General features: G+C 40.4%; 1 protein-coding gene across 4 annotated transcripts in view; it reads right to left on the bottom strand.

Moving 5' to 3' along the window:
* arid1b (AT-rich interactive domain 1B) overlaps positions 1 to 24,956 on the bottom strand; it is a 126,481-nt gene that overhangs the window by 70,096 nt on the left and 31,429 nt on the right. For all 4 annotated transcript variants that reach the window (XM_085931236.1, XM_085931239.1, XM_085931237.1 and 1 more), the window contains 2 exons: positions 15,991 to 16,137; positions 5,345 to 5,452 (listed from right to left, as the gene is read on the bottom strand). In XM_085931236.1, coding sequence (XP_085787362.1) covers positions 5,345 to 5,452; positions 15,991 to 16,137 — 255 coding nt within the window. The remainder of the gene's footprint in view (positions 1 to 5,344; positions 5,453 to 15,990; positions 16,138 to 24,956) is intronic.

The raw sequence follows: 24,956 nt of genomic DNA, 5'->3' as shown, positions 1-24,956 counted from the left end.
GAGAAAATGTTATGGAGGCAAGAAAACCAAGCTTCAAATACTTCCATTTCTTGCATGCACACACACATTAAGTGATTTACTAATGGCTACTTCACATGTCCGACTATTAATGAAAATAAAATGGATGTTTCTAATCTTCCGCTCAAAGTGACTAAATAACACTTGGAACCATTTTAACTGCACATTTAAAAATTAATGTCGTAATGACAGAAAATCACTATTCATAAAAGAAAGCTTAGAGCCAAAGGATAGATCAGCCCTTTTAAGTGTTGCTGAATATGAAATCTACATATCAAGTATTTGCAATTGGGGTGCGGAATAATACGTTTTCATTTTCTTTTAGAAAGGCAAAAAATATGTCCATTATGAACAAAATGATCCAAGGTGATGTTGAGCAATTTTAACAATTTTTCAAGTCATATTAATTTCTTCTTCATATTTGTACACTGTACTAAATTGCCCTGTTATGTGTGGTTACGCGATGAAGAAAACTTAAAGGATTTTTTTTTTTTTTTTAAAGGATCCAGTAAGGGGACATTTATTTCTTTTGTCAGTCTACTTTCTTTTATTCCTCCTCTTCTGCTTCCTCCCCTGTAGCGGATGGAGAGGCGCCAGTGGAACCAAACTAGTGTTTTCTTAACCAAGTTCATCCCTCTCCATTTCCCCTCAGTCTCAAATCATAAAGTCTGTCACATACTGGAGCTAATACAAAAGCAGACACACACAGACACGAACACACATTTATCCACCAGCTGGTCTTTCAGGGGGTAGTTTGGTAAAACACATGACCTCCCACATCTCCTTGCTACTGCTGCTCAGCCTAGTGTTACCCGCTTGCTTTAACAACCTACACTGGCCAGCAGAGATCCCAGTAGGTAGAAGCATGTCTAGCCATCAAGATACAACTAAAAGCTTTCAGAAAAGAAAATATTTTACCCCATTGGGATATTTTCTTTTCGTGTGTCTCTCCTTCACAGGAGCACAGTGTCAGCGTTGGGTTTGCACAGTCAGGCATTCGGCGTTAACACTGAAGTCTAAAAGCCCAACTAATGGCTGCTTTCTTTTCAACTTTTCTTCATTTCAAACCTGACTTGTATCATGTATCAGTAAAAGATACAAGCGTGGATTCGAACTGCTGGTGACTCTAATTAGACTCCAGAAGGGATGCTGATGGCACGGCAAACATTTTCACCTCAGATCATTTCTGCTTCTTGCGCAGCTATAATTCCAAGCCGTGGGGGGACACATGGTACGCCCATGCAAAAACACGTGTTCACTACTCTTGAAGATGGAGGAAAAAAATGGTTCACATGAAACTGCGTGTGCGGTAAATGATTCATGAGGAGCAGAAGAAAACAAGCCGGCGTGCAAGCGGGGAAACTAGACGGTTTGCATTTTCTATGAAGCTACTTCTTCTGACCGGCGGAGTCATAATAGCTGGGTCCGTGGTAATAAAAAAGCGAATTGTATTTGTGATGATATGGTTGTAAGAAGTGACGATTTTTTTTTATGTGCTCTGTAATGCACTTTGCTGAAGGAATTGCATGTATTTATTTTAAGAAGTATTAAGGATTTTGAAAAATACACACACATGCAGGTCTTTATGCCCATGAGAAAATGTGAATTTGAAGTTAAGGAATCCTGAGATGCAAATCCAAATAATAACACTGCAATTCTCAAAATCAGCAACTAACTAACTATAAGGAACACCGAATTGCAAGTTGCTTCTCGTTCTGTGGTTTGACCGGGAGAATTCCTCTCCATGTGAAAGTGGCTTCAGATTAGCGCTCCTATTCTCGGACACGAGACGTGTTGGTGACGGCGGTGGCCGGGAGCTGCTGTGGCCTTCGGCGCTGCTGCACCTTCTAAGAATAGGCGGCAGCATTCAGGGCACATTTTGTCTCTGTGTCGGCCCAACTCCCATTCTCCTTCACATGCCCTACCTCCATAAAAATGGATAAAAGAAACATCTCGCACTGCAGTTATTCCGATATGAGAAATGCAGTGGGAGACTTTGTCAGTGTCGTTTCTCTGTACCTTCGTTTCCTTTCTCCCCTTCATGCACACCCCCCAGTGTGAGTTAATGTGGAGGCTGAATGTAACCCTGCTGGATGATATTACTGCGTGCTGCCTGCTGGCCTGTCTGGGGACTCTAAAATAAAACACAGCAGTGTGTCTGAGCCAGTCAGGGCACATACTGGAGAAGCAAACTGAAATGCTCCGACAGAGCATGCGCGCATTCGACACCCTCGTGTGTGCGTGTGAAGCTGACAGAACGTGCATCAATGCACTTATGCATGTTTATGTGCCAAGATGTGTGTGCGTGTCTTGTGATTGAGGTGTGAGAGAAAGAGAAAGAGGAGAGTGAGGAGGTTAGCTGGCCTCTCCAGCTGTGTCCTGTCAATCATTCATGACCTAACACTCAGAGCAGGGCTGGACGCTAGCAGAAGGGACAGTTAGTATTTGACAACTTCCTTTTAGTCAAGTGGAGCAAATGAGCTCAAAAAGACATATTTAACTCAGATTTTGAGTGGAAAAACATGCAACCGTCAGAACCCCGTGGCCCGTATGCAGCATCCCCATCACCTCACACAAGAGACAAAAAGATAACCACGTTTCACTTCAACGCTTCACACACTTTCTCCTTCCTCTTATTTGCTTCCTCATCCTGTTCTTGCCTCCCATCCTGCGTTTCCACATGGCTGGCCTTCCACTCCCATGTCTCGGAGCATAGGAGGCGGCGCGGCAGCTTGGCAGGCTGTCAAGGGAGCGCTGGAGAGCTGGGAACATGTAGTGACTGGAACAAGGGTGGGTGCGTGTGTGTGTGTGTGTGTGTGCGTGTTGGCTGTTGGGTTCCTCCCATGAACTGATTTTGCAATGCAAGAACTATTAGCATCTTGCAACTTGAGGTCAGACACAGAGATCTCACACTTGTTCAATTTCCAGTAACAGTCATAACAGTGAGCACACACAGCAGGAAATAGCAGAACAGGTCCGTTACTGGCCCAATATTGGGCAGACACTGTGAAAATGGAGCAATTCCCGTTAAATAAAATCCAAGTGTCACACATTCTAGTTGTGCAGTAAAACAAAGGTCGAGGTACTCTAAAACTGATGTTGTGGCAGTAAACTGCAACCAGTGCGACATCAGGAAATTTTTTGTGACATCCACTCAGTGCGTTTGGCATTTTGTGCGTGCTCTTTTGATGCCACCACAGAAGGGCAATTGTAATGATAAATTTCCATTTTTTGGGTGAGAAAACTAATTTTGAAATATGGCCTGCTGACTGGTTGAGTTTTTAAATTCAAGTCTAAGTGAAAAGACTTTTATCATTTCCAACCAAATGTGTCCTTGCAACTCAGGATATATTTGAACAAATACAGCTATTCAAAACAGATTTGACCAAACCAACACATTGAAAGTTCACAAGAAAAAAAGCATGACTCCAAGAGATGATTGCAGTCAAGAGTGTCTTTGTAACCTTTGTAAATGTTTTTGGAACTCTGTGAATTTCCAGCAAAAGTCTGATCCTTCGGGGCAAATTGCAAAAGAAATGGTACCGGTTTAAAAAATAAGAAAAGAAACGTTGACAGTAAAACTTTCTTAAGCAGATGTTCTTCTCAGTGGCTCTTCTATGCTGCAGGATTTCTAAACTCAAATGTATTAGTTTGACAATATGTACAGTATATTAGCTGAGCTATACTTAGCATTGGCATAGAACTATACTAGCAAAATCAGGCAATTTCCGATGTTATATGTTAAACCAGTTTATAAATCATAACCAACCCACAAATTCTTTACTTTGACTGTAAAAAATGGTAAGTGGATCATTATCATTAACAGCATGGACACTGTACAATGAGATAGAATTTGAGATAGCTCAAGCACAACAACTATTTAAGACCCATGGGACGCTGTGACTTGCATTCATATTAAGTCACCAAAGTTCCCTTTAGTCTCTCTTCAAAAATGCCGCCACATCACACAGCAGACGCATCCCAAAACAACAACATGACACTTTGCCGACCTGCTCTCCCTCCCACCTGCCAGAGAAAGAGGAAGAAGAGATGACAGCAGCTTTAGATCTGACATCAAACGTGAGCGAGAGTGGGAGAGAAACAGCTATGAGTAAAAAAAAAAAAAAAAAAAAAAGGTTGTAAATGCACCATGACAGCCCGCTGAAGAACGTAAGCGATGCCAAGCAAATTTGTTCTTTTTCTGTTTCCAGCAAACACTAAAGTTTGGTTCAGCATGTAATTGTTTCCATCATCAAGTTGGGAAATATTCCAAAATAAATGTCTGTGGAAACGGGGAACACATATTCAGTAAACCTTTGCTTATCATAGGGGATCCGTTCCAGATCCATCTGTAGCAGAAATTCAATTTTTCAGAGTTGTAGCCATCCCATACGCTCTGAGAACATTGTGATAGCTATTAAAAAGCCCCGCCCCTCGACTTCGGTGATGCTCTTGCTCGGAATTTACTCGGATACATCATGGCCAGTTGTCAGGGAAAAGTGGAGTTGCTTTTATGATGCGAGTTTAGAAAGAAAAGCAGAGTGGAAAGTAAAAAAAAAAAAAAAGGAACAGATGACAAAATGTGTGATATGAGGACAAAGGTGAGTTTTAAGAAAGCTCGTGTTCCTAATGGAATGTAGCTTGAAAATACAGACAGAAGCCACATCTTCTGACATCCTCCTACTAATTTAAGTCCTTATCTGCATTCCAAATTTATTGCATTCTCTTCACGTGAGTGCAACCAAGATCAAATTCAAACGTCCTGAGTTCATTTCTAAAAAGTTTAAACTGCCCATGTCATGCTTTTCATATTCTCTCCAGCAAATTCTGGTAGTTGTTGTTTAATTCCATTCTTCAGAATGCAGAAGAGCCATGTGAGGACCTAACTGATTAGTTCCGGCAAAAAAAAAAAAAATCAAAGCAGCTCAAACTAATAGACCATCCTGGCCTGACCAATTTTTTTCTCAATGACTCCCGCAGGCAGCCCGTTTAACAAGTATGAGCGAGCCCAAATGCCAAGAGGCAGTGCGCGTGGGTTTCCATGCGTGACTCTGCGCTTCAGCACGAGAGCTTGTGATCGTACATATGCTTCTGCCTGTGGGTTGTGCAACTGCCAGTCAGAGTGTGTGATGCTTTGACCACTGATGCCTCCGCCACCCTCGCTATTGACCATAGGCAAAACACAAATACGAGCCAGGACATAAACAGATGCATTTGATTGGACGACAACTCAGAAGTGAACAAACGCTGAAAGTCCTGATCCTCTCAACAGGACTGTCACAACCACACACACAAATTCAAGATATTTTCAAGCCGTGGAACTCACCGGCAGGCTCGAAGGGCGGTCCTGGGAGGAAACACCATCCTCATTGTTGCTCTTCCCAGAATTTGCTGGGCCTGGACCTCTGGTGCTATAATTCTCTTGCTGTGACTCCTTAAAAGAAAGAGATTTGGAAAACATGAATAAATTAAAGGGTGTCAATTCAATTCAAATTTTTAAGCGTTAGTACTCATATGATTTCAGTAGTTAACTCAGAGTTGTGTACATGTTAAAAATGCACTAGTAATATTATTATCATTATTATTGTCATTATAATTGTCATTATTATCGTTATTAATATTATTATACCAATTATACTGAATAAAAATACTGAAAGAAAATGAAAAATTGGATTTTAAATACATTTGACTCCACACAGCAATACTATTCCGATTACACCCAGTATGACATTTAGTAGTCTTTATCCACAATCACAGTGCTTGACTTCTTCAGCATTCACGTAACAAATCCCAAGCAAGGACCTGCAATGATGAAAAGAATGCACACCCTCAAACACAGATATAGTGCATGCAGGGCCATAACATCAACACAACGCACCCCCAAAATCATTCATGCCTGAACCGCTCCAAACACAGTCACGCATACACGCACAAACGCACGTGCATTCAATGCTATTGTTCATTTTCTTTCCTTCTGTAATCACAAGCCTATCTAGTGTAATGCAATTTTCTCTCCATTGTCGGAGCTATTGCCCCCACCCCTTCCCTATCTCAGTCTCTCGCTTCATATCAGCGTCTCCTTCCCTCTCTTTCTTCGCTTTATTCACTACTGAGGTCCTTCCTCCAACATGTTAAGCGTCAGTAGCACAATGCCACCTTGTTATGGAGCTTTGAGTGGAAGTATTAGTCATAACTGATAGGTACACACACAAAGTTTGGAAAGCGCCGCACGTCATACATACATGCACTGCAACACATCTATGCGCCACAAGTCTTCATTTTTTTGACTTTTAAAATCAGTTTTTCCCTCGTCCTACACCTTATCTGTTGTCTGATTAGACTGCAGTATTTGGGCAATACTCCCGGCAGCTTTAGTGGATATCATGTTGCAGCAGGAGATTACCCCTCACAGCCAGATACTTTGAGTGAATCTATTATTAACAAATTAAAAATGTAGTCATTTGTGGAGCAGAGGTGAATTACTCTTGTGCAGAACTTAAACCGGATTGCATTTGAAATATGCTATCCAGTTAATATTCTTGCCATTTTTTCGCCAAAGTTTTAGTACATGTACAGTTTGCGAGCTCCCCTAACAACTGCGCGCACGTGGAGACAAAAGTTAATGTATTCACTCATTCATTATTAAGAGAAGGTAATGTAATGACCTTAAAAGCCCCAGAGTAGTTCCTGGAAATCCACATTTCAATTATCGGCCAATTAAACCCCAGAAGCAGTAACAAGGTGGCATTTTTATCACTTGAAACTTGCAGCCATGCTGTTGGTTGGTCCCGTGAACCCATGGCACCACCTTTTTCCTTCATCTTCTTCCGCTTATCCGGGGTCGGGTCGCGGGGGCAGCAGCTTTAGGAGGGACTCCCAGACCTCCCTCTCCCCAGCCACTTCCTCCAGCTCATCCCGGGGGATCCCAAGGCGTTCCCAGGCCAGCCGAGAGACGTAGTCTCTCCAGCGCGTCCTGGGTCGACCCCGGGGTCTCCTACCGGTGGGACATGCCCGGAACACCTCCCCAGGGAGGCGTCCAGGAGGCATCCTGATGAGATGCCCGAGCCACCTCATCTGGCTCCTCTCAACGTGGAGGAGCAGCGGCTCTACTCCGAGTCTCTCCCGGATGACCGAGCTTCTCACCCTATCTCTAAGGGAGAGCCCGGACACCCTGCGGAGGAAACTAATTTCAGCCGCTTGTATCCCATGGCATCAGCATTTTTAAAATAATTAAATAATAATAATAATAATAATAATAAAATATTTATCTTTTCAGCCTTCTAAGTTTTGACTTCCATGCCTCAAGTTTTTAATTCTGTACCTGGCTGCATTTTGACAGCATCAAGCAAAACTATCCAGTATCTTGTTTAATGACACTTTGACAAAACTGAAAATTATGGATCCAACAGCAGAAAAAAAAAATAACTTTGTGTGAAACCAAAACATCTTTGGCACATGAAAAATAAAACAAAATTAAAGCTAATAGAAGGATACTATTTAGAGGGATGTGCTTAAAATTACCTTTCACAGATGGGGGAAAAAAATGCAATGAACAGACAACCGAATGGAAAACACACAAAGTGTCAGCTGAAACAAGACCAATATTTACTCAGGCATATAAGTCTGTGTGTGTGTGCATGTGCGTGTATGGATGCTCGAGGGGATTTCTTTTTTAAGTGGGTCAAAGTGGGGTTAGCCTCGTACTACTGTTTACACTTGTGTTCTTACATCATTGCTGTCAACTGTAAAGAGAGAGCGGGTGAAAGAGAGAGAGAGAGAGAGAGAGAGAGAGAGAGGGGGGGGGTAGGCGGAGGGCGAGATGGGAAAACGTAAGGTGACACTGTGGCTGCATAGAAAGGGGAAGAGCAAGAAGATGAAGAGAGGAGCGCTGATTAAAAGAAAAAAAAGTCGTAAAACATCAGAGGCAATGAAGGAGTGCTGCGAGTGCATCCTTTCATTTGAGGTCCCCCCCCCCCACTCCATTGTCTCAAAATCCCATTTCCCAGCTAATTTAGAAGCTTCTAAAATACACTCCGCCGCTCCATACCTTAAGCCTAAGGCCACGGCTAATCCTGTCTCCACACACACTTTTTGCGCAAGCGTGCACACTCATTCATCCTCCGCGCTTTTCAAAAGACTTCATCTTGGCGTAGTGGAAATGAATGAAGGATATTGAAAGCAAGCGTTTGAAGTACATGAGGGAATGCAGAGGAATCAAACTGTGAGTTAAATGCTATTAGACAGCTGTGTGCAGAGCCAGTGTAATATTAGATTTGATTGAATAGATGACTACTGAATGTGGTGTAATATATAGAGCCGGGAGAGGCTTTATGCAACCGTAAATCAATAATGCAGCATTGCGTTAATCTCAGTCACAGGAAAACGGCAAACGAGACGCTCAGAAATGCTGCACGCTGACACTTGTTTGGAATATGAGGCCTGCTTGTTCCAGTTTTCAAATGCTAGCGTGATGTTCGCCTTTGTTAATCCCAAAATGAAAATGTTCATTTCCTAAAGGGTGGGGTCAAAGGCGTCCCCCCCCCCCCCCGAAACTGTCTGATATTCAAATGACGTGTCATTTAAAAGGGATCGCTGATCCAAAAAGTGATCCAACCATCACATAGCGACAGTTTCTTTTTTTTCTCTGTTAGACTTTTTTTTATCTCTCACATCATTTAAGAAATGCACTTGTCCTTTTTGACTGATTGAACTGCTGAATTTTGAACTCTCCATTTAAGGAAGAGGCGAAGGTGAACGGTTGCCTCCTTTTCAATCGGCACAGCTGCCTGTCTCAAAGAACAGAATTCAAGATGAGCGAAAAGAAAAAACAAAAAACATTACCTAGGCATGACAAAGTCCTACAAAACATGTAGCAAAGTTGCTATTTTAAATTAAGATCTACTTGCAATACATCTGCCTCAATCACTTTTCTTTACAAATGAATATTAATCTAATGGAATATATTAAATATGAATAACCCTTTATTGTATTGTAATGATGTTTAGAGACCATGGGGAAGAACTGGAAATGTTTTTTATACTGTATGATTCATTTATTTATCATCACTTTTTGATCTATTTTGTCTTATTTTATATGTTCTGTTCAAATCAATCAGTCAATTTTCATTCAACTTTGTGGCGTGGTGGGCGTGGCCATGAGAAAAACCACTATAGCTTACTGCAAACACAATGTATTGGTATTTTTTTTGTAATAACATTTAAGATTAAGAGTTAAAAATATGAATAGGGGTCAGGTTTTTGGTGGATTTTTCAAAATAAATATTTGGATCCATTCCAGACAAGCCATTGGCTTGTCTTACCGTCAACATCTGCTTGTTTTTCTCTTCCCCTTGTGCCACTGTTCCCTTCATCAATACAGCTCCCACCCACTTCCTCTTTGTGTCTTCCTCCCCCTCAAGCCTCATGACTACCAAATGAATTAGTCGTCCCTGTTGTTGCACAGCACCTTGGAAGATGCACATCTCACAAAATCTGACACTAATACCATTAATATTCATTAAACATTAAGCTTAATTGCGTGTCTTTGGGAAAGAGGCCCCAACTCACAAAGCGATAGAGGGAACAAACACACAGGAAGATGCAAGTCAGTCATTCTGTGGATTAACGTACTGCGCCGTAACACCAAGGACGGCCGTTTGGCAAAATCACGAGAAGCGATCACACATGAACACAGAACAACCATATGGGACTGACTTTGAAACGCATGTCCATGATAATTACACTGACCCAACCATAATTGAAGCACTGACTTGGAGCTGGACAGTGTTACAAAAATTATGAAGAATCATGGTGTGGTTAACATATTTTTCTTTCATGTATTGTGTGAGGGTTTGTTATTCTACAAAGCAACCCATATTTTACATACTGATTAACAGAGCAGATCTACTTTCATGTGCTGTGAAAGCTTTTAAAAAAAAGCAATGTTGGAGTTCATGCAAATGATGGCCATTCATGCCAGGCTGGAGACGATTATTATCATCACGGCAAAGGTGACCATTAAAAGTGGAAATGGCCATGGAACCGCCTGTGTATATCTGTGTGTGTCTATCTTAATGGGTCCATTTGAAACACGGTCTGTTCCACTTCTGAGTGTGTGTGTGTCCTTCAAACCGATTCAAATGCAGCAATTCACCACACCTTTGCACAAGAAGCCACGGGGCACAAATACTGCACTGTATAGCCACATACAAGCAAGCATTTCCTTCTGCCTATATAAACAGATAAAAACAAGTTTAAACACACACACACACACTGTGTCACTGTGTGTGCGCCAATCTTCCCCTTCAGATGATGTCAGATATACTGACAAGGTTCAGAGATGACAGTCCCTATCATCACCTTTCAGGAAAATTGTGAATATTTTGTCAGGAATATTTAGATTATGTCTAGAATACTTGTGCTTCAGTGCGGAAAACAAAACACACTACCAGAAATAACACTGATACAATTTATAACATCTCGTTAATAAATTAACTTATTATGTATGACCTACATTCCAACTCAATTTTAGTAAAATAGTGCTGTGCAATAAGGACAAAATTAGATATTACATTAATTTAATGGCAATTTTATCTCATCTTTTCTCCATTGTGAAAATACATATTTTATAAATGCAAAAAAAAAAAACAACAACACACCTCTCCAGAACAGTCTCAACTCATTCGTAAGAGCAGAACATAAGGAAACAGCCCATAAAAAAATACGCCAAAATCGGGACACTTGGCAGTTCTAAAGTTGTGGGACCAAATATTAAAACGTAGATTTTTCATGATCTGTCCGTCATCAGTACCAATGCACCCATAAACTGCTGTACCATTGTGCACAAACTTCAATTGCTTTGGCTCAAAATTAAAGAGGACACCCACGCTAACTGGAGTAAACCCACATGACTTTTGCTAAAACATGGAGGAACAATGGCAAAACATTGGCAAGCATGACTTTGACATTTTGTGTGTGTGTGTTTTCTTTCCTTGTCTGTGAAGTCAGTATCCAGGAACAAATGTAAACGGCATTTCCTAACAAATGGCAGCTAAATGAGGCCCCCAGGGTGCTGCGCTGCTAACTACTGGCCTGGCTTTGTTCAAAGCCATTATGACTGTCCTAACCAATCCAACACACCTCTCTCATTTTTGGTCATTTGCATTTGAATTGTTGTACAGCTACACAAAAACAAACACAAATCAAAAACGGGGGGAAAAAAAATGACGAAAAAAATAACAGAGGTGGATTGCGCTAGAGCAATTAGCAAATGTCACTCAAGAGTGGAGGGAAAACACAAACTACTTTGAAAGCCAAGTATAAAAAAGGCAGGGGAAGGAACATGCAGAGATGAACTGCACTATACTTCGAAGAAAATATTTTTTTTTACATTATTTTGCTTCAACAGCTGCAAAGCACAACCTGTCACCACATTGTCAGATTTATACCGCAGTCAAAATAGAACATTGTCATCATTGTTAAGAGGGACGGCTCTCCAGTTGGATCTGTTAATGTTATTTCAATGGGAGTAATATTAGTAAAATTGTAGCAAATTTTAAAGGCTATATAAACTGCACCACATAATTAGATTCTGCAGGTGTCCCTAATCAAGTGTCCTGTAAGTATGGTTTGACATGCTGCCTCCAATGCATATATGTAAAATTCATCAAGCTTAAGTGCTCGTCAAAGGGAGCCAATCTGAATGCAGCAGGCCTTGGGTTGCCGTGGCGATACGTGGGGACATTTAGAGGGCTCAGATAAACTCTGCCATTTAAAAGGTTATGACAATTAACGCAGCTCTCCGCAAATTACCACTGCCAGACCTTTACCCACGGACATCTCTCTCTCCTCCTTATCACCCGACACCCAGCCTCACTCTGCTTCTCCTCCTCAGCTGCCATTTGCCCTCCTTTGCAGTCACCCATCGTCCCCGCATCCTTCCATCCCCTTCCAGCCAGCAGCACTTTTATTATCACGCTAATTAACAGAGTTCTTCACTTAATATTCAAATGGTGACCAATTAATGACACTGAACTTTGGGCGCCCCTCCCACATGCGGTTTATCCGCCACTTTCACCACCACCCCTTTTTTACTCTCCTCGCTGACTTTCATTTCCTCTGTCTTGTCCCTTCAACCTCCTCGTCCAACCTCCCCATAGCCAAGGTGAGCTCCAATATCCGTGAGAGCGCGCGTGCGTGTTTGTGTGCAGCGAGGGGGGGGGAGCTGAAGGAGGCAGCAGACCACAGCAAGGGGGTTGTAAAGCTAGGGGCCAGGCTGTAGAAAGACTCGGCAACCTTTTAATTAACCCGGTGTGATTAAAAGCAGGGGAGGTGGAGGAGTGGAAAGAAAAGGAAAATGGCAAACTGGTAGTGCAAGGGAAACCACGCAGGAGATTCACCGGCACACAGAGTGCAATGTTTATTTTGGGCTAATTTTAATCCAAGAAAAAGTCTTCTTTTTCCAAAGAAAATGAAGTAATTAAATGTAGACTGGGTCAGAATAGTGAAAGGCGGGTGTGGAATAAAAGCAATCAAATTTTTCATCACATCTGACCTTGTGCTGATTTTGTTTTTGTCTTAACTAATTTCCTGTGTGAAAATTGTTTGTTGCACATAAACAATATTGGTATTATCCTTGCGTTTGGCAATTTGACTTAAAATGTTAAAGAGTGTTTATGGACAAAAACACAAAGCCAACAGCATTGGACTAAAAATGTACTCTCCCAAAGCAATGTTTTCCATGTGTGAGTGTTCTTGCACAATCTTAGACACATTGAACCTAATTAGCACATTTTATTTTCATGTGCAAATACATTTTGCTGATTGGCTATGTTTACAGTGCTCGGCACAAATGTGGGGCAAAGATAAACCTCTGAATCAGTTCAGTAGGCTTCCATGAAGGGAGCTTGTCTCCTCCAATCAGTGGGAAACAGCTCCCAAGAGGCGACTGTCACGACAGGAACAGGAAATAGATAAGACCAATAGAGGAAAGGACAAGTGGGATGTGTTTCACAGCCGGATGGATGGGCTTTACTTGAGTCTAGATGGATTTCATATGGAATGACTTGCCTCCTGAAATTCAAACCAAATACAACGTTGTGACATATTTTACAGTTTATACCAGGCTATAAAATAACTGAGCTGTATTCTGTTACATGTTAATTATTCCCCAAGCATAAATTTAGGGTTTCTTGGTGCTAATACGATTCACATGAGCTCCAGTAACATGTTCTGACATTGTTATGAGTTGAAACATGGCAGCTGGCCACTGTCAAGTTTTTAGGTCGGCCACACTTAAGTGCTCAATAAAAAAAACATCATAAAAAAAAATATATCTGAAATTGTTGAAATTAAAGCAAGATCATTCACACACTCACATTTAGATTTTTATGGGGTTGAACGTACAGATAGTAACAACATTGACGATTAACATTAAAGAAGGGAAGGGGTGGGGCAATTGAGCTAACTTTTCTACAAACCAAATAAAACCTCACGGCAACATTTATAAAATGAGCCAAAACACATTATTTTAAATCTGTCTTCAACAAAATACTGAGCCACATCGCATAATAGTGTATAATGCATTTTTTAAAAGGCTGTAAATAGATTTATGTGTGTTGGATTACTACATAAAAACTGAAAAGGCCTCTCATAATAAAAATGGTTTTCTTCAAACGCAAGATAGACAGGAAGAGTCGAGACAATTTGAAAGAACACCATGATTTTTTTCAAATCTTACTTCCCTAGTATTTTTGTGTCTGTCCTTTCAGCCTTGACATTATAACCTGCGCTGCTCCTTGCAATCAGATGAGGTCACAGCAGTACAACCGACTCAAAGAAATGTGCTATTTTCAGTTCGATTTGCTACTAAACTAGCTAATAGTGCTTGGTTGCAGAGCTAATTCTTTGTCAAAGGAAGCTGGAATGGTTCCATCAGTGTGAAGATGTCCTCTGGCTAGGGTTAATGGGAGTGAAGTGGGCTGTGGGATGCGGCGCAGAATGCCCCAAGATCAACATAAAGAACGTTGCAACTTGGATTTCTCAATTTAATGTCGGGTCAAAAAGCATGGGTCTAAACCACAATGACATCCTATTCTGCTGTGGGTTTGCAATTTTTTTTGTGTGTGTGTGTGTGTGTGTGTGTGTGCGCGCACGTGCGTATGTGTAATCTGTTCAGCGCGACTCACATCATGCCTCATTTTAGCCCCGAATCACAAATAAAGGTCACCAGTTGACCTTTTCACAGCGCAGAATTGCTGCAGCACATTTGGCCAATTTATGTTCACGCTGACGCACGAACACAAAACTGACACAAAAGACTCACTCGAAGAAAAGAGCAGCTCTGATATGAAAGACCACCAAATCCTCTATTTGTAATCCTAGCTAGATAAACTGTGTAGGTTCAATTTCAAGCCATGTTTACTCTTCAATCCTAAATGGACAACAAGGCCTTTTTTCTCTCGATTATTTCCACCCTCTGAAATACTAAAATCGATGGAAAGTTAACTTTTTGATCTGTGGAAAAATGTCGTGCTTTTCTATCAATGAATCATTTCAGATTATTCGAAATCCTAAAAAACAACAACAATGACAACAGAAAGTCTATTCTGGAAACGGACAACTCTATGCACCTTGTTTTTGTTTCAGTTAACACAGAAAAAAACAAGGGGAGTAAAAAAAAAAAGAAAGTGAAAGATTATCATTTTGGTTTAAGGCCATAATTTGCATCACATAGATTCACAATTCAAAGTGTTCATTTTCTCTTGAAAAAAACGAAAAAAACTGCTTTGACACCCAGCAGAAAAGCTTTCTTGAGAACACCCACCCATTAATGATGCCGATTGCCTTTCGCTGATGTTAACAAGCGCTTGATGTGACATAAATCATAAAATTAAACTTAATGACAAATAGATAAAAACAAGCTCACTGGTCACCTATAGGTATTCACATGATGACCAATAAAGAACACTGAACGGCACAGGTGCAATAAGAACTATTGCCAATCAGAATGGTCGAGTGGACGCGGTGTACCTGGTCTATAAATGTCAGCATGGGTCAATTGTTGCCACATCATCAGCTAATGATGAAAACACATAGATGCAATCGCCAAATGTCAAGCTGGCCATGGATTTCAGAGTTGTGCTTCATACTCCCACAAGATGTTTCACATTTAGGATTGTCAATTTACACTCATTAAAACCTCACCTCTCATACTAATCTTTTACAAGAGTTTGGAAATTTCATCTATATTTACTCTGCTTTGCTTCATTCACCCTGTCTTGTCAGAGTTCTTTTTTTCTTGTCCATTTTCATTGGAATCTTACTGTGTTATTTCTCCTTGTACTATTTTGCTCTGTTTCTATCCAGGCCACAGTCATTCCACACTGGCTGCACAGTGGATGGAAAACACATGGGGAGCCGACATTGGACTCCAAAACAATGTGAACTTGAACCCTGCCTCTGACTCAGAGAGAAAAAAAATAAATAAATGTCGAGCATCAGATTGAACTTGGCTATTCAAGTTAGAATAAAATCATATGTGTGACAGATCCTTTGTCACTATGATTAGTTTTGTATGTGCTAGGCTGTTTATGAACTATGACTTTTTGCCTACGGCGTGTATGAGCACTTAAATGGAAAGAATGTGCAGTAGAGTAGAAACTTGTTTCTAAACAATCACAGCATACCTTAAAAATAAATGATTCAACTTATTCCAAATTTTAAAAAGAATTTTAGAAGCATTTTTATCAGGGAGGTATTTGACAACATTAGTATCATAGTGTTTGTAGTTTGCCAATAATCACAAATTAAAAAAAACACCAAATAACAATACTACAAAAGTTATCAATAAAATTATCTAATAGTGTCATCAAGTGTTATCTGGATAAGTGGAGAATATTTAGTCTTCTTTTGGATCTGATTAGGGTATGCCTAGTTGTGGTCAGTGAGTGTGTATGCTCGTGTGTGTTGTTACCTGAGGCGGTGGTCGTGACTGCAGGTAACTGCTCCGGTTGGGACCCGGAGGGGTCTGTTGGGGTGGACTGAAATAGGGCGGTGTTCCTTGCTGGCTGGCCTGCTGCTGGCTGTAACCGGCCATCCCCTGCTGGCTGTACGGCGCCACCTGCCATGACAAAATATCCCGGAATGAGAAAGATTCAACGTTGCCTTTAAATCTAGAGCAATGCAGATACGTTGTCAGCTTCAAATTCCAAAACTCAAAAGCATAGTGAAGCAAGATACAATACAGCAATCACATTCGGGAGAGATCGAGCTGGACGGAGGATCAAAATAAACACACATACATCCCACACGGGGCAGCAAAAACGGGCTCGTAACCATTTTCTGATTCATCGGAATGTCCCTTGGCTAGAGGATTTGAATTTAGCAAGACCAGGCTGACGGCGGACTCCCAGCAGTCCTGTGCCTAATGAACTCGCACTGCAAAGAACTCTAACGTAATGTCCTCTGGCTCGCCAAATGTGTCATCCTCTTCAAATTATCTCCAACTCGCAGCTGGGATGAGGTGTATGGGATAGTGCGACGTGCCCGTCCTAGGCCGTAACACTAATGAGGGACATGCGAATGAGCCGGGGCCTTCCAGGACGATGCAGTTTGAGAGTAGCTTGCCAAGCATCGCTGCTGCATTACATGCAGGTTAGGAGAGAGAATATGAGAGAGGCTGGCGCACATTCAAATGTAGTCTAAATCCCGGCTTGTCATTTGTTATGACTACAGACACAGCCAGGTGCTACCACCCCTCGAAGGATTTCTGCGGAGGTGTGGGTTGTCTCGCTCACACACAAACGCAGACACAAAATCCAAACAGATGACTAAACATCATTTACAGCTGGCGGTAAAGCAATATGACAGCACGTTTCATGTCTTTTTTTTTTTCTCCCCCCCTTCATGTCATGTTATTTTTTTATTCCATCGTTTACGCCATCCAACCAACAACCCGGCCAAAATCTCATTTAAACGACAGTGGTTGTAATTCGTATTGGGTGCAAAGCTCCTACTTCACGTCCACTTCCATGAGATAAACCCTGAGAGGTCCCCTTAAATCTTCTTTACAAAGAGGAAAAACTCCAAGACGATTTATATCTCCGATCATGAACATAATGTAACAACTAGTAAGGTCTTGTAAGATCAAAAGCACATGTTGCACATTTGTAGCTTTATTGTGAATGATATTAGCAAAGAAACCCACACATAAAAGTCCCGTTTAAACTGATACTGGTGCGAACCACGATATGATGTGACTCACTATGGCAAATGGAGATTAATACTTGTGAAATAGTACTGGAGAGTAACTCCTTTGAGGAGGTGGTGAAAAGAAATCGTCCATGGAGATTGCCACAATGATGCTTTCAATAGAGATGATTGGGCAATATAGAATACATTCCACTTCAATAGGAATTTGATTAGAAAGGACAGGTTAGTGCATGTGTGTCTGTGTGTGTGTCTGTGTGTAGCGCTCATTGTGCGAGTGTGTCATTAGGCCTTCGAGACAGACAGGGTGAGATCAGTCTCGCTGGCAGAGAGGTTAATAGCGTGGCCTTGCTCGTGCCAACACCTCCACTGGATTCATTACTGCCAGCCAGGGCAACGCACCACACACACGCACACATACACACTTTGTGCTGTTAATGCTCTGAAATGCACTTTGCACATGTAATTATGTGTATTAATGAAAGATGACGTGTACGATTACAAAGGCTGTTTTGCAGGGGATGGGGAAGCGGGGGTGGCTCGCTTTGACTTATAAACATAATCGTAAGAAAATGTGGGTTCAATGATGAGACTAGTTGATGCATTTAGTCACTTGCAAGGGTAATTACAAAATAAAATGTGGTTAATAAAATATATATATATATATATATATATATATATATATATATATATATATATATATATATATATAAAATAAAAAATAATAATGAATATATATATGTATATAATAAAAAAAACTGAAAAAAAAAACTGTATATAAATATTTTATAAAGATGGCAGATAACAATAATGACCAGTCAACAGCACAATACTTGAAATGACTTTTCATAACACACAGCCGTGTTTGCTCCCCTATATGCAGTGTACCCGTACGGAACAAGCGTGTACAAATGCACTTCGACTGAAAAATATACATGCAGAGATAAGTCAGCCTGGTGTGCTGGTGATTCCAACAAAAACAACACCTCTGCACTGAAAAGAAGACAATTTTCTGCCTTTCCTTTCCCTCCACACAGGTGCAGCAGAGCACATAACAGTGTGCTTCACCCAAGGTGTCTTGGCATGTATACACTGTCAAATATAATGAAATGACAACAGATGCTCGGTGTGAAATGACACATAATAGGCATCCTGCGAAGCAAATTCACCATAAACTGCAAAGAGACTGCGATGTAATATAAAACCCCAAAGACATGAAAACATTGCTAAACTTCGAAAAACTCAATCATAAAAGTCTTGCAAAACTGAATAAAAACAGAGTTACTTTGCCAATGATATGATGTAGTGGGTTGTGTTCCCCCAATAGACCTTTTAAAAGTCAGCACAACATACAGCTTGTAATTAAATTGGGTCATTGATCAAGAAACATAATATTGTCTATTTGGCAAGCGACTGGGGACTGACTGCGGGTCATCCGATCAGTGGACCGATCATGCCAACCCAAAACACACAACAGGTCCACACAGAGTCTAGTCAGTTACACACCGTAGACGACTAAACGCAACAGACAGGTTAAAAGATTAAATGAAAAACACTCGAGACAGTGCGTGAGGCAGAGAGGAGATAGATGGGGAGGATGTTGACTTATAGTTGTGCATGGAGTGATGTTTGACATGATAAGGTAGTGATGGTGACATTGAGATATGTGGACATAACGAGGAAAGAAAAGGGATGAAGAAAGAGAGGCGAGCACAAGGTTGAGGACGACCTCGGGAAAAAAAAATGAAGAGCGTTTATAAAGAATAAACATTGTCATCTCTAAAGGGCACTTAAGTTCGACTGTGTTTATGTGCACATACAAATAAATATGCACTGTAACATCATCAGATACACCATTGAGAGATCCAAAAACAGCATGATCAGCACATTTTCTTTATCCAATGCAGATTAAAATTACTGGAGACAGGAACATGCCTGTCTTCCGGGTCATAGTCAGCCCCAAACAAAAAGCGTGTCAAGTTGTGTGTGTGGGAGGGAGGGGGGGGGGTTGATCTGCATCAACAAGCTCATGATTAAACATCCGGAAAATAACCAGCACTCGTCATTGTCCTCGTATCTCTCCCCCAAGGTGATGGCACTCCTGATGCTCTGCACCTCCTTTTGATCTCACAATCCCTCCTTCTCCATCCTCGTACATGGAGGAGAGTGGTTGGGGGTTGACTCCTGAAGGAATGAGGCGTCCTTGCAGGTGGGAGGGTACGTTTGTGATATGCAGAGCACTAACATGAGCCTGCACATGAAATCAGATTCCTTTTGTGCAGACTGATAAAGATATATATTAATGATGTACCAAAGTAGTAAGGACGCAGTTGTTTGACGTTTTATGATTACGGTTAGCCCATTAAATACATAGACATTATAAGATGTAATTTTTTTCTAGACTTATGTTTATTTATTTCGAAAAAAAAATTGGTTAAATGATTGACGGGCGTAGTTAGAAAAGGGTGTTTGCGCCGTAGTGGGACTGACCAGCAGACGTGACTCCTTGGCCAAACAAAGCAGTCCCTTTTCATTTTCTTTCAATTCAGTGCAGGTGAAGCCCTTGGACTACCTAGCAGAAGTATAATGGACTCGCTGGAGTGATCAGTGTAATTATGAATCTGTAATGTCCCTGTAATTGAAGACACACACAGTCCGTAGCGCAGCAATAATGATAAAATGATAACAGTAAACTTGTTCAAGTCAGACAGATAGAAACTATATTCCATATATGTGATGTACTATGTTTACTCCAATTCCAATACAGCTTTTATTTCTAAAGAACCATTGTTTTTAATCCTTCCTTGTTTTGCTGAAGGTCAAATCCTTGTCACATTGATATCATGTGGTGGATAAAAGGGGTTTGTCAGACGTGTTTTGTTGTTGGATTGCTTTGACTTGTGCTGCTTGTGTATGCAGGCAGAGCTGTAAAAAAGACATTTTGACGGAGGTTAATGCTTACTGTGTGTTAATGCTTGCTGTGAGTGAACCGCCATTTATTCTTGCAGGTTTTTGCAAGTGGCTCTGGGCCCGTTGCCATCAGCTCCAAATGTTTTTTTCCCCACTAAACTCCTGACCCCAATCGGAGGCCAAAACAGGCAGACGCGGTTGGTTGTGAAGCAGGAAAGAGGAAGGTGAAAGAAAATGTGATTTGAGAGTCAAAAACGGATCTGTATGCAAAACAGAGGGAGTCGGCAGCTACTTCATTTAAAGAAAGCTTTTAGGCTATTTGAAGTTTGTTTACGACATTACGACTAATCACAAAACTGCCCTATACAACTGTTTTGAACTTTTTATAAGTAGGGGATATTGAATGGAGGGTAGCACAAAGCAAAAATAAAAAAACAAGCTTGTGAACGAGCATCACCAAAGGCTATTACAATGGAAGCTGCCTAAGTTGCTGGCACGCTAATGTGCCAATGCGTTAAATGATGCTGACACATTAAACTGTCAAGTGGCTCGGGGTCAGTACAGACACTGCCAACTTTGAAAGGATCAGTAGCACCACTTCTCATCTTTACAACATTAGTCTGTTTGTGAGTCCTCAATCAGTAAAGCAGTCCTCTTGGGCAATGAAGCTGTGTAAAGTGTCCCTGAGGTATGAATTGACAAGGTGTTGTTTTTCCATCTTAGCCTTTAATAAGTGAATGGTAAGAAGAGATAAATACTTGTTCTTAGAAAAAAAAAAATATTTCGCCAATGATTTAGAATATTAAATTATGAGACTAGAAGAACGATATGAAAAATGTGTAAGGCTCTTACATACTTCTTCAATCAGCAATAATCTTTTGTTTTATTTTGTTAACACTTAGCCAGTGAGCAACACAGCAGACTCACCATTAAGGTCTGGCTCACTACATGACAGACAACGTAGACGAACGCAAAAGGCGCAAGGTGAGCTCCAATTGGTTACATCACATTTGCAATCGACGACATCGACATCATCTGCATCTTGTAGTTTGTCAGCTACGTTCATTCCTTTTTTATGACCTCTTGTATTTTTTTTAAAAAGCCGTATTTACTAATTATAAGAATTCATACCATATCTTCTTTTCTGAATAAATTAAAAATCAAGCAAAGTTGAGGTCAGCACGTCTTGGTTGAAAAAAACAAGAGTTTGGGCTAATAATACTTAGGTCAACTGTTAACCCCTTTATATTCCAAGCCAGGCCTAAACTGAATCTCTGTGCTTGGCACTAAGCCATACAAATGGTGTATCATTTCAATTTAACTTCTCAGATATGTTTTAATGATGCTTTTTCAAATCTCTGCTCCGTCAGACTTGACCTGTGTAAGAATATTTTAGTATGGATGAAAAATCAGACAAATTCTCATTGAGAGAAAAAAAATGGGATAATCCCCTTGCAAGCCACAGAGACTTTCTTCGCCCCCTTTATTTTCCATGCTCCCCCATGTGATTTTTCTTTCATCTCACTGCTCTTTTATCTTATCAATAGGCAGATATAGAGCACAGAAGAGGGAGCAGTGAGTATGCAGCTCTCAGAAACATGCAGTTTGTGATGTATTACAGCCTTGCCTGCATGCAACACTAAATTGTATTAAATCCAAACATCAACTCACCTGCCTGAGTGAGCATGATAGAGTTTGTAGCTCAAGCAACTAATAGAAGACATAACAAAATGATAAGTGTGTTTTTAAAAGACATAACCCACTTGCGCCTATTATCAAGGTTCAAAATAAGCTGTTTTGAAATACAGTTTGCAAGGCAAAATTGACATTTTGCACCTTATCAAAAAGCACTAAGGACCTAAACTGAAATTTCATTTTTAATTCATTTCAATATTTCAAATGCCAAGGCAGTCCTAAAAAGCTTTGCTGGGCAGAACCCACAAGTATTCGTCGGTCGAGGCGGGCTCGGTGCTAATGCACTTTGTTTTAGTAGGCAAAAGTGTTGCCGTGTTTCTGACATTATTGAGTCTCATACCCCCAAATTTTATCAAATAACTTTTCTATCCACAAAAATACAGTTTTGTGCTCTGCATAATTTAAATTCAAGAAGAGCAGTTGATTATATTATTTAATGACAATTTCTTACTAAGTTAAATATCTCATATTAATGTGTATTCATAATTGTTATTTAACCTACCAAAAATATATATGATTATATATCTGAAAACTGCATTATTCAATTGCAGACATATGATCATTGCGGCCCTAATGTAACCCAGATTGACTATGAGAAAGACAGACTAACTAGAGGACACAGCGGCAACTGCTATTACGGTCTTAGACGCGTGAAATAAAAAAAAAAAAAAAAAAAATGGGGGGGGCAGTATGTGTATGCCCAACCTGACTTGCGAAGACATAAACAAAATCCCGCTTGTCTGCTTTATTGAAATAAATAAGATCACTTAAACCGAGTAAAATGGGAGAGATTTTCACTCTCATCTTTCACTTAATGGTCATGCAGCATTGGCTCAGCGTTACGTGTGATTGGCTGAGAGCCACTCCACAGTCGAGGGGTAATAAAAGTTACAAATGAGAGCAGGCTATTAGAGCCATTGATGTGCGTAGGCTAGCTTGCTAATTAATTGATTCTGAAACTTCATCTATTCCGCAGCCAGAGAGGAACCTTTAATTAATCAGCCTTTTTCAAATTGCTGTCCTCTACTCTTTCAATCTTTTCGTCTGTCCTTTTTCAACCCCACCTTTACACCCCCCCTAATGTGTTCTGTAATTGTAAGAGGAGAAAGCCTCGGCTCCCGCGTGTCGGCAAGGAGTGCAAGTCTGAGTTCTCGAGGAAAATAGCATAGGCACAAGTGTGTGACCACGTGGATGAGATGGGTACTTTGAACAGCAAGCATTCAATATTTCAAGAGCCTTTCAAAAAGGGAGGGGTACCGAGAGGTTGGAGTGGTCCCTTTTGTATCTCCATCCCTTCTACCCCCTCCAGCCTTCCTGGCAGAGGGGCTGATTTATCTGGGCTTCCCAGTCATCGGTAAGAGGCTGTAGCGGTGGCTGCATTAACCCCCCAGACAACCCGGCACCACACACACACCTCCTCCTTCCAGGACGCAATCAATGTTGTAAAATACCCATCTCTCTTGCGCTCAAGTCAATATACCACAGGATGATGTTTGGACAGGAGAGGATTTTGCAAGTTGTATTTTTATGACGCAAACTTGAAGAACTTCTACTATGCCTAAATGAAACACATTATTAACATGCATATTGTGCAGAAAATATAGATTTTAATATCCTGCATTAGATAGATTGCTGTACATTTTAGATGGTTAAAAGAAATTTGTCAACTTTGTATGTTTATGGATTCAACACCAGAACCCAAACACACCTTTCATTATACAGCTACTCAAGGATTTAAAAAATTATAATTTAAACCACCAAAATCTTCAGAAAATGCTGCTAAAGCTTGTTGACAAAGATGTCTTCAGCTGATGGGTGGAAATGTATAAAATAGTTCCTGTAAAAAACGGAAAATACCCAAAAGTCAATTATCTGGTCTCGGAGCTGGGAAGTCCAAGCATATTTCAGCGTTACAGTGCCCCCACGGGCCCCCTCTAGCTCTGCCACGGCTGGAGTCATGCCTGATTTTCTGTTTATTTGGGTTAACTTTGACTGATTGATGATCTTAAACATTTAAGTGGGAAAACTACTGCCAAAACATGATTTTTTTTTTCATGGCACTGTCTATAATAGGTAGAAATTGCTATTCCCTGAAAAAATTATATGCAAATGTTGAGATGCTGCCGCCAATAAAAAATACCTGATTAATGAGGTAATACATCACAGCCTCATGGGCAGTTCGGAGGATAGGACAGTTATGAACACAATCTTCTTTGACAAAGGCATTGGAAAATGTTGCTTGAAAATAAAACAACTTACTGACCCACAACATTAATAGTGTGAAATCTTATTTCTCAGATTACAATCATGTTATTTGTGTTTTATCAGGAAATATGCTAGTAAGGTGGAAGCAAAAGGTGTTGATTGTAAAAGTAACAATAGATTCATGCATGTGTTCCTGTTACAATGGAAAATGAAATTCACTCCAGCTGTGATATAAGAAAATGGTTTCTGTTCCACATGAAAAAAGAAACAAACAGCCAATACTGCTGATTGTTTCTTCAAGACCTTTGGACATATTCACCTTTATTCTTTGTTCACACGGAATCTCACACACTTTTTCTGTCTTCATTGCCCAGGATATTTGTTTTTGTTTTTGTTTTTTATTTATCATCCTCCCACGCAATCCACCCTCCCCTTATTTCACATCAAACACTCTTTCCTTCAAATTCCCTTTCCTCTTCGTCTGCCAACTTTGACATCACAGGAAATTATGCTTGAAATTGGACGGGTTTTTTTTTTTTTTTTTTTGCATTTCAGCTTCATTCCACTTCCCGAATAGACGCTTCTCTCATGTGGCTTGTCATTTATCCCAAAGACACATTGCTCTTTCTTCTACTTTTGTTTTTCACTTCTTCCAAGTACATTTTATTTATGAAGCATTTCTCACAGATAACACACACAAAATGCTGTACTTGGTTAAAATACAAAATAAACTCAAATACGGTTAAGATACTGCAAGTTTGTTCTCATGTTCTCACACAGTCTCGAGATGTTCGGTGCTACCAATTTCATTTTTAGTTTGAAATAATATTTTTACACACAATATATACTTTGACATCCTGAAGTAGTTTTTACTCAATTAAACTAATTCAATAACCACAAAAGGACTGCATGGATCACCCC

This window comes from Syngnathus leptorhynchus, chromosome 15 (assembly GCF_054491065.1).
Source record: "Syngnathus leptorhynchus isolate UIUO chromosome 15, UIUO_Slep, whole genome shotgun sequence".
In the NCBI taxonomy this organism is placed as follows: domain Eukaryota; kingdom Metazoa; phylum Chordata; class Actinopteri; order Syngnathiformes; family Syngnathidae; genus Syngnathus; species Syngnathus leptorhynchus.
The sequence above is the reverse complement of the archived record's forward strand: the minus strand, read 5'-3'. Positions and strand labels throughout refer to the sequence as shown.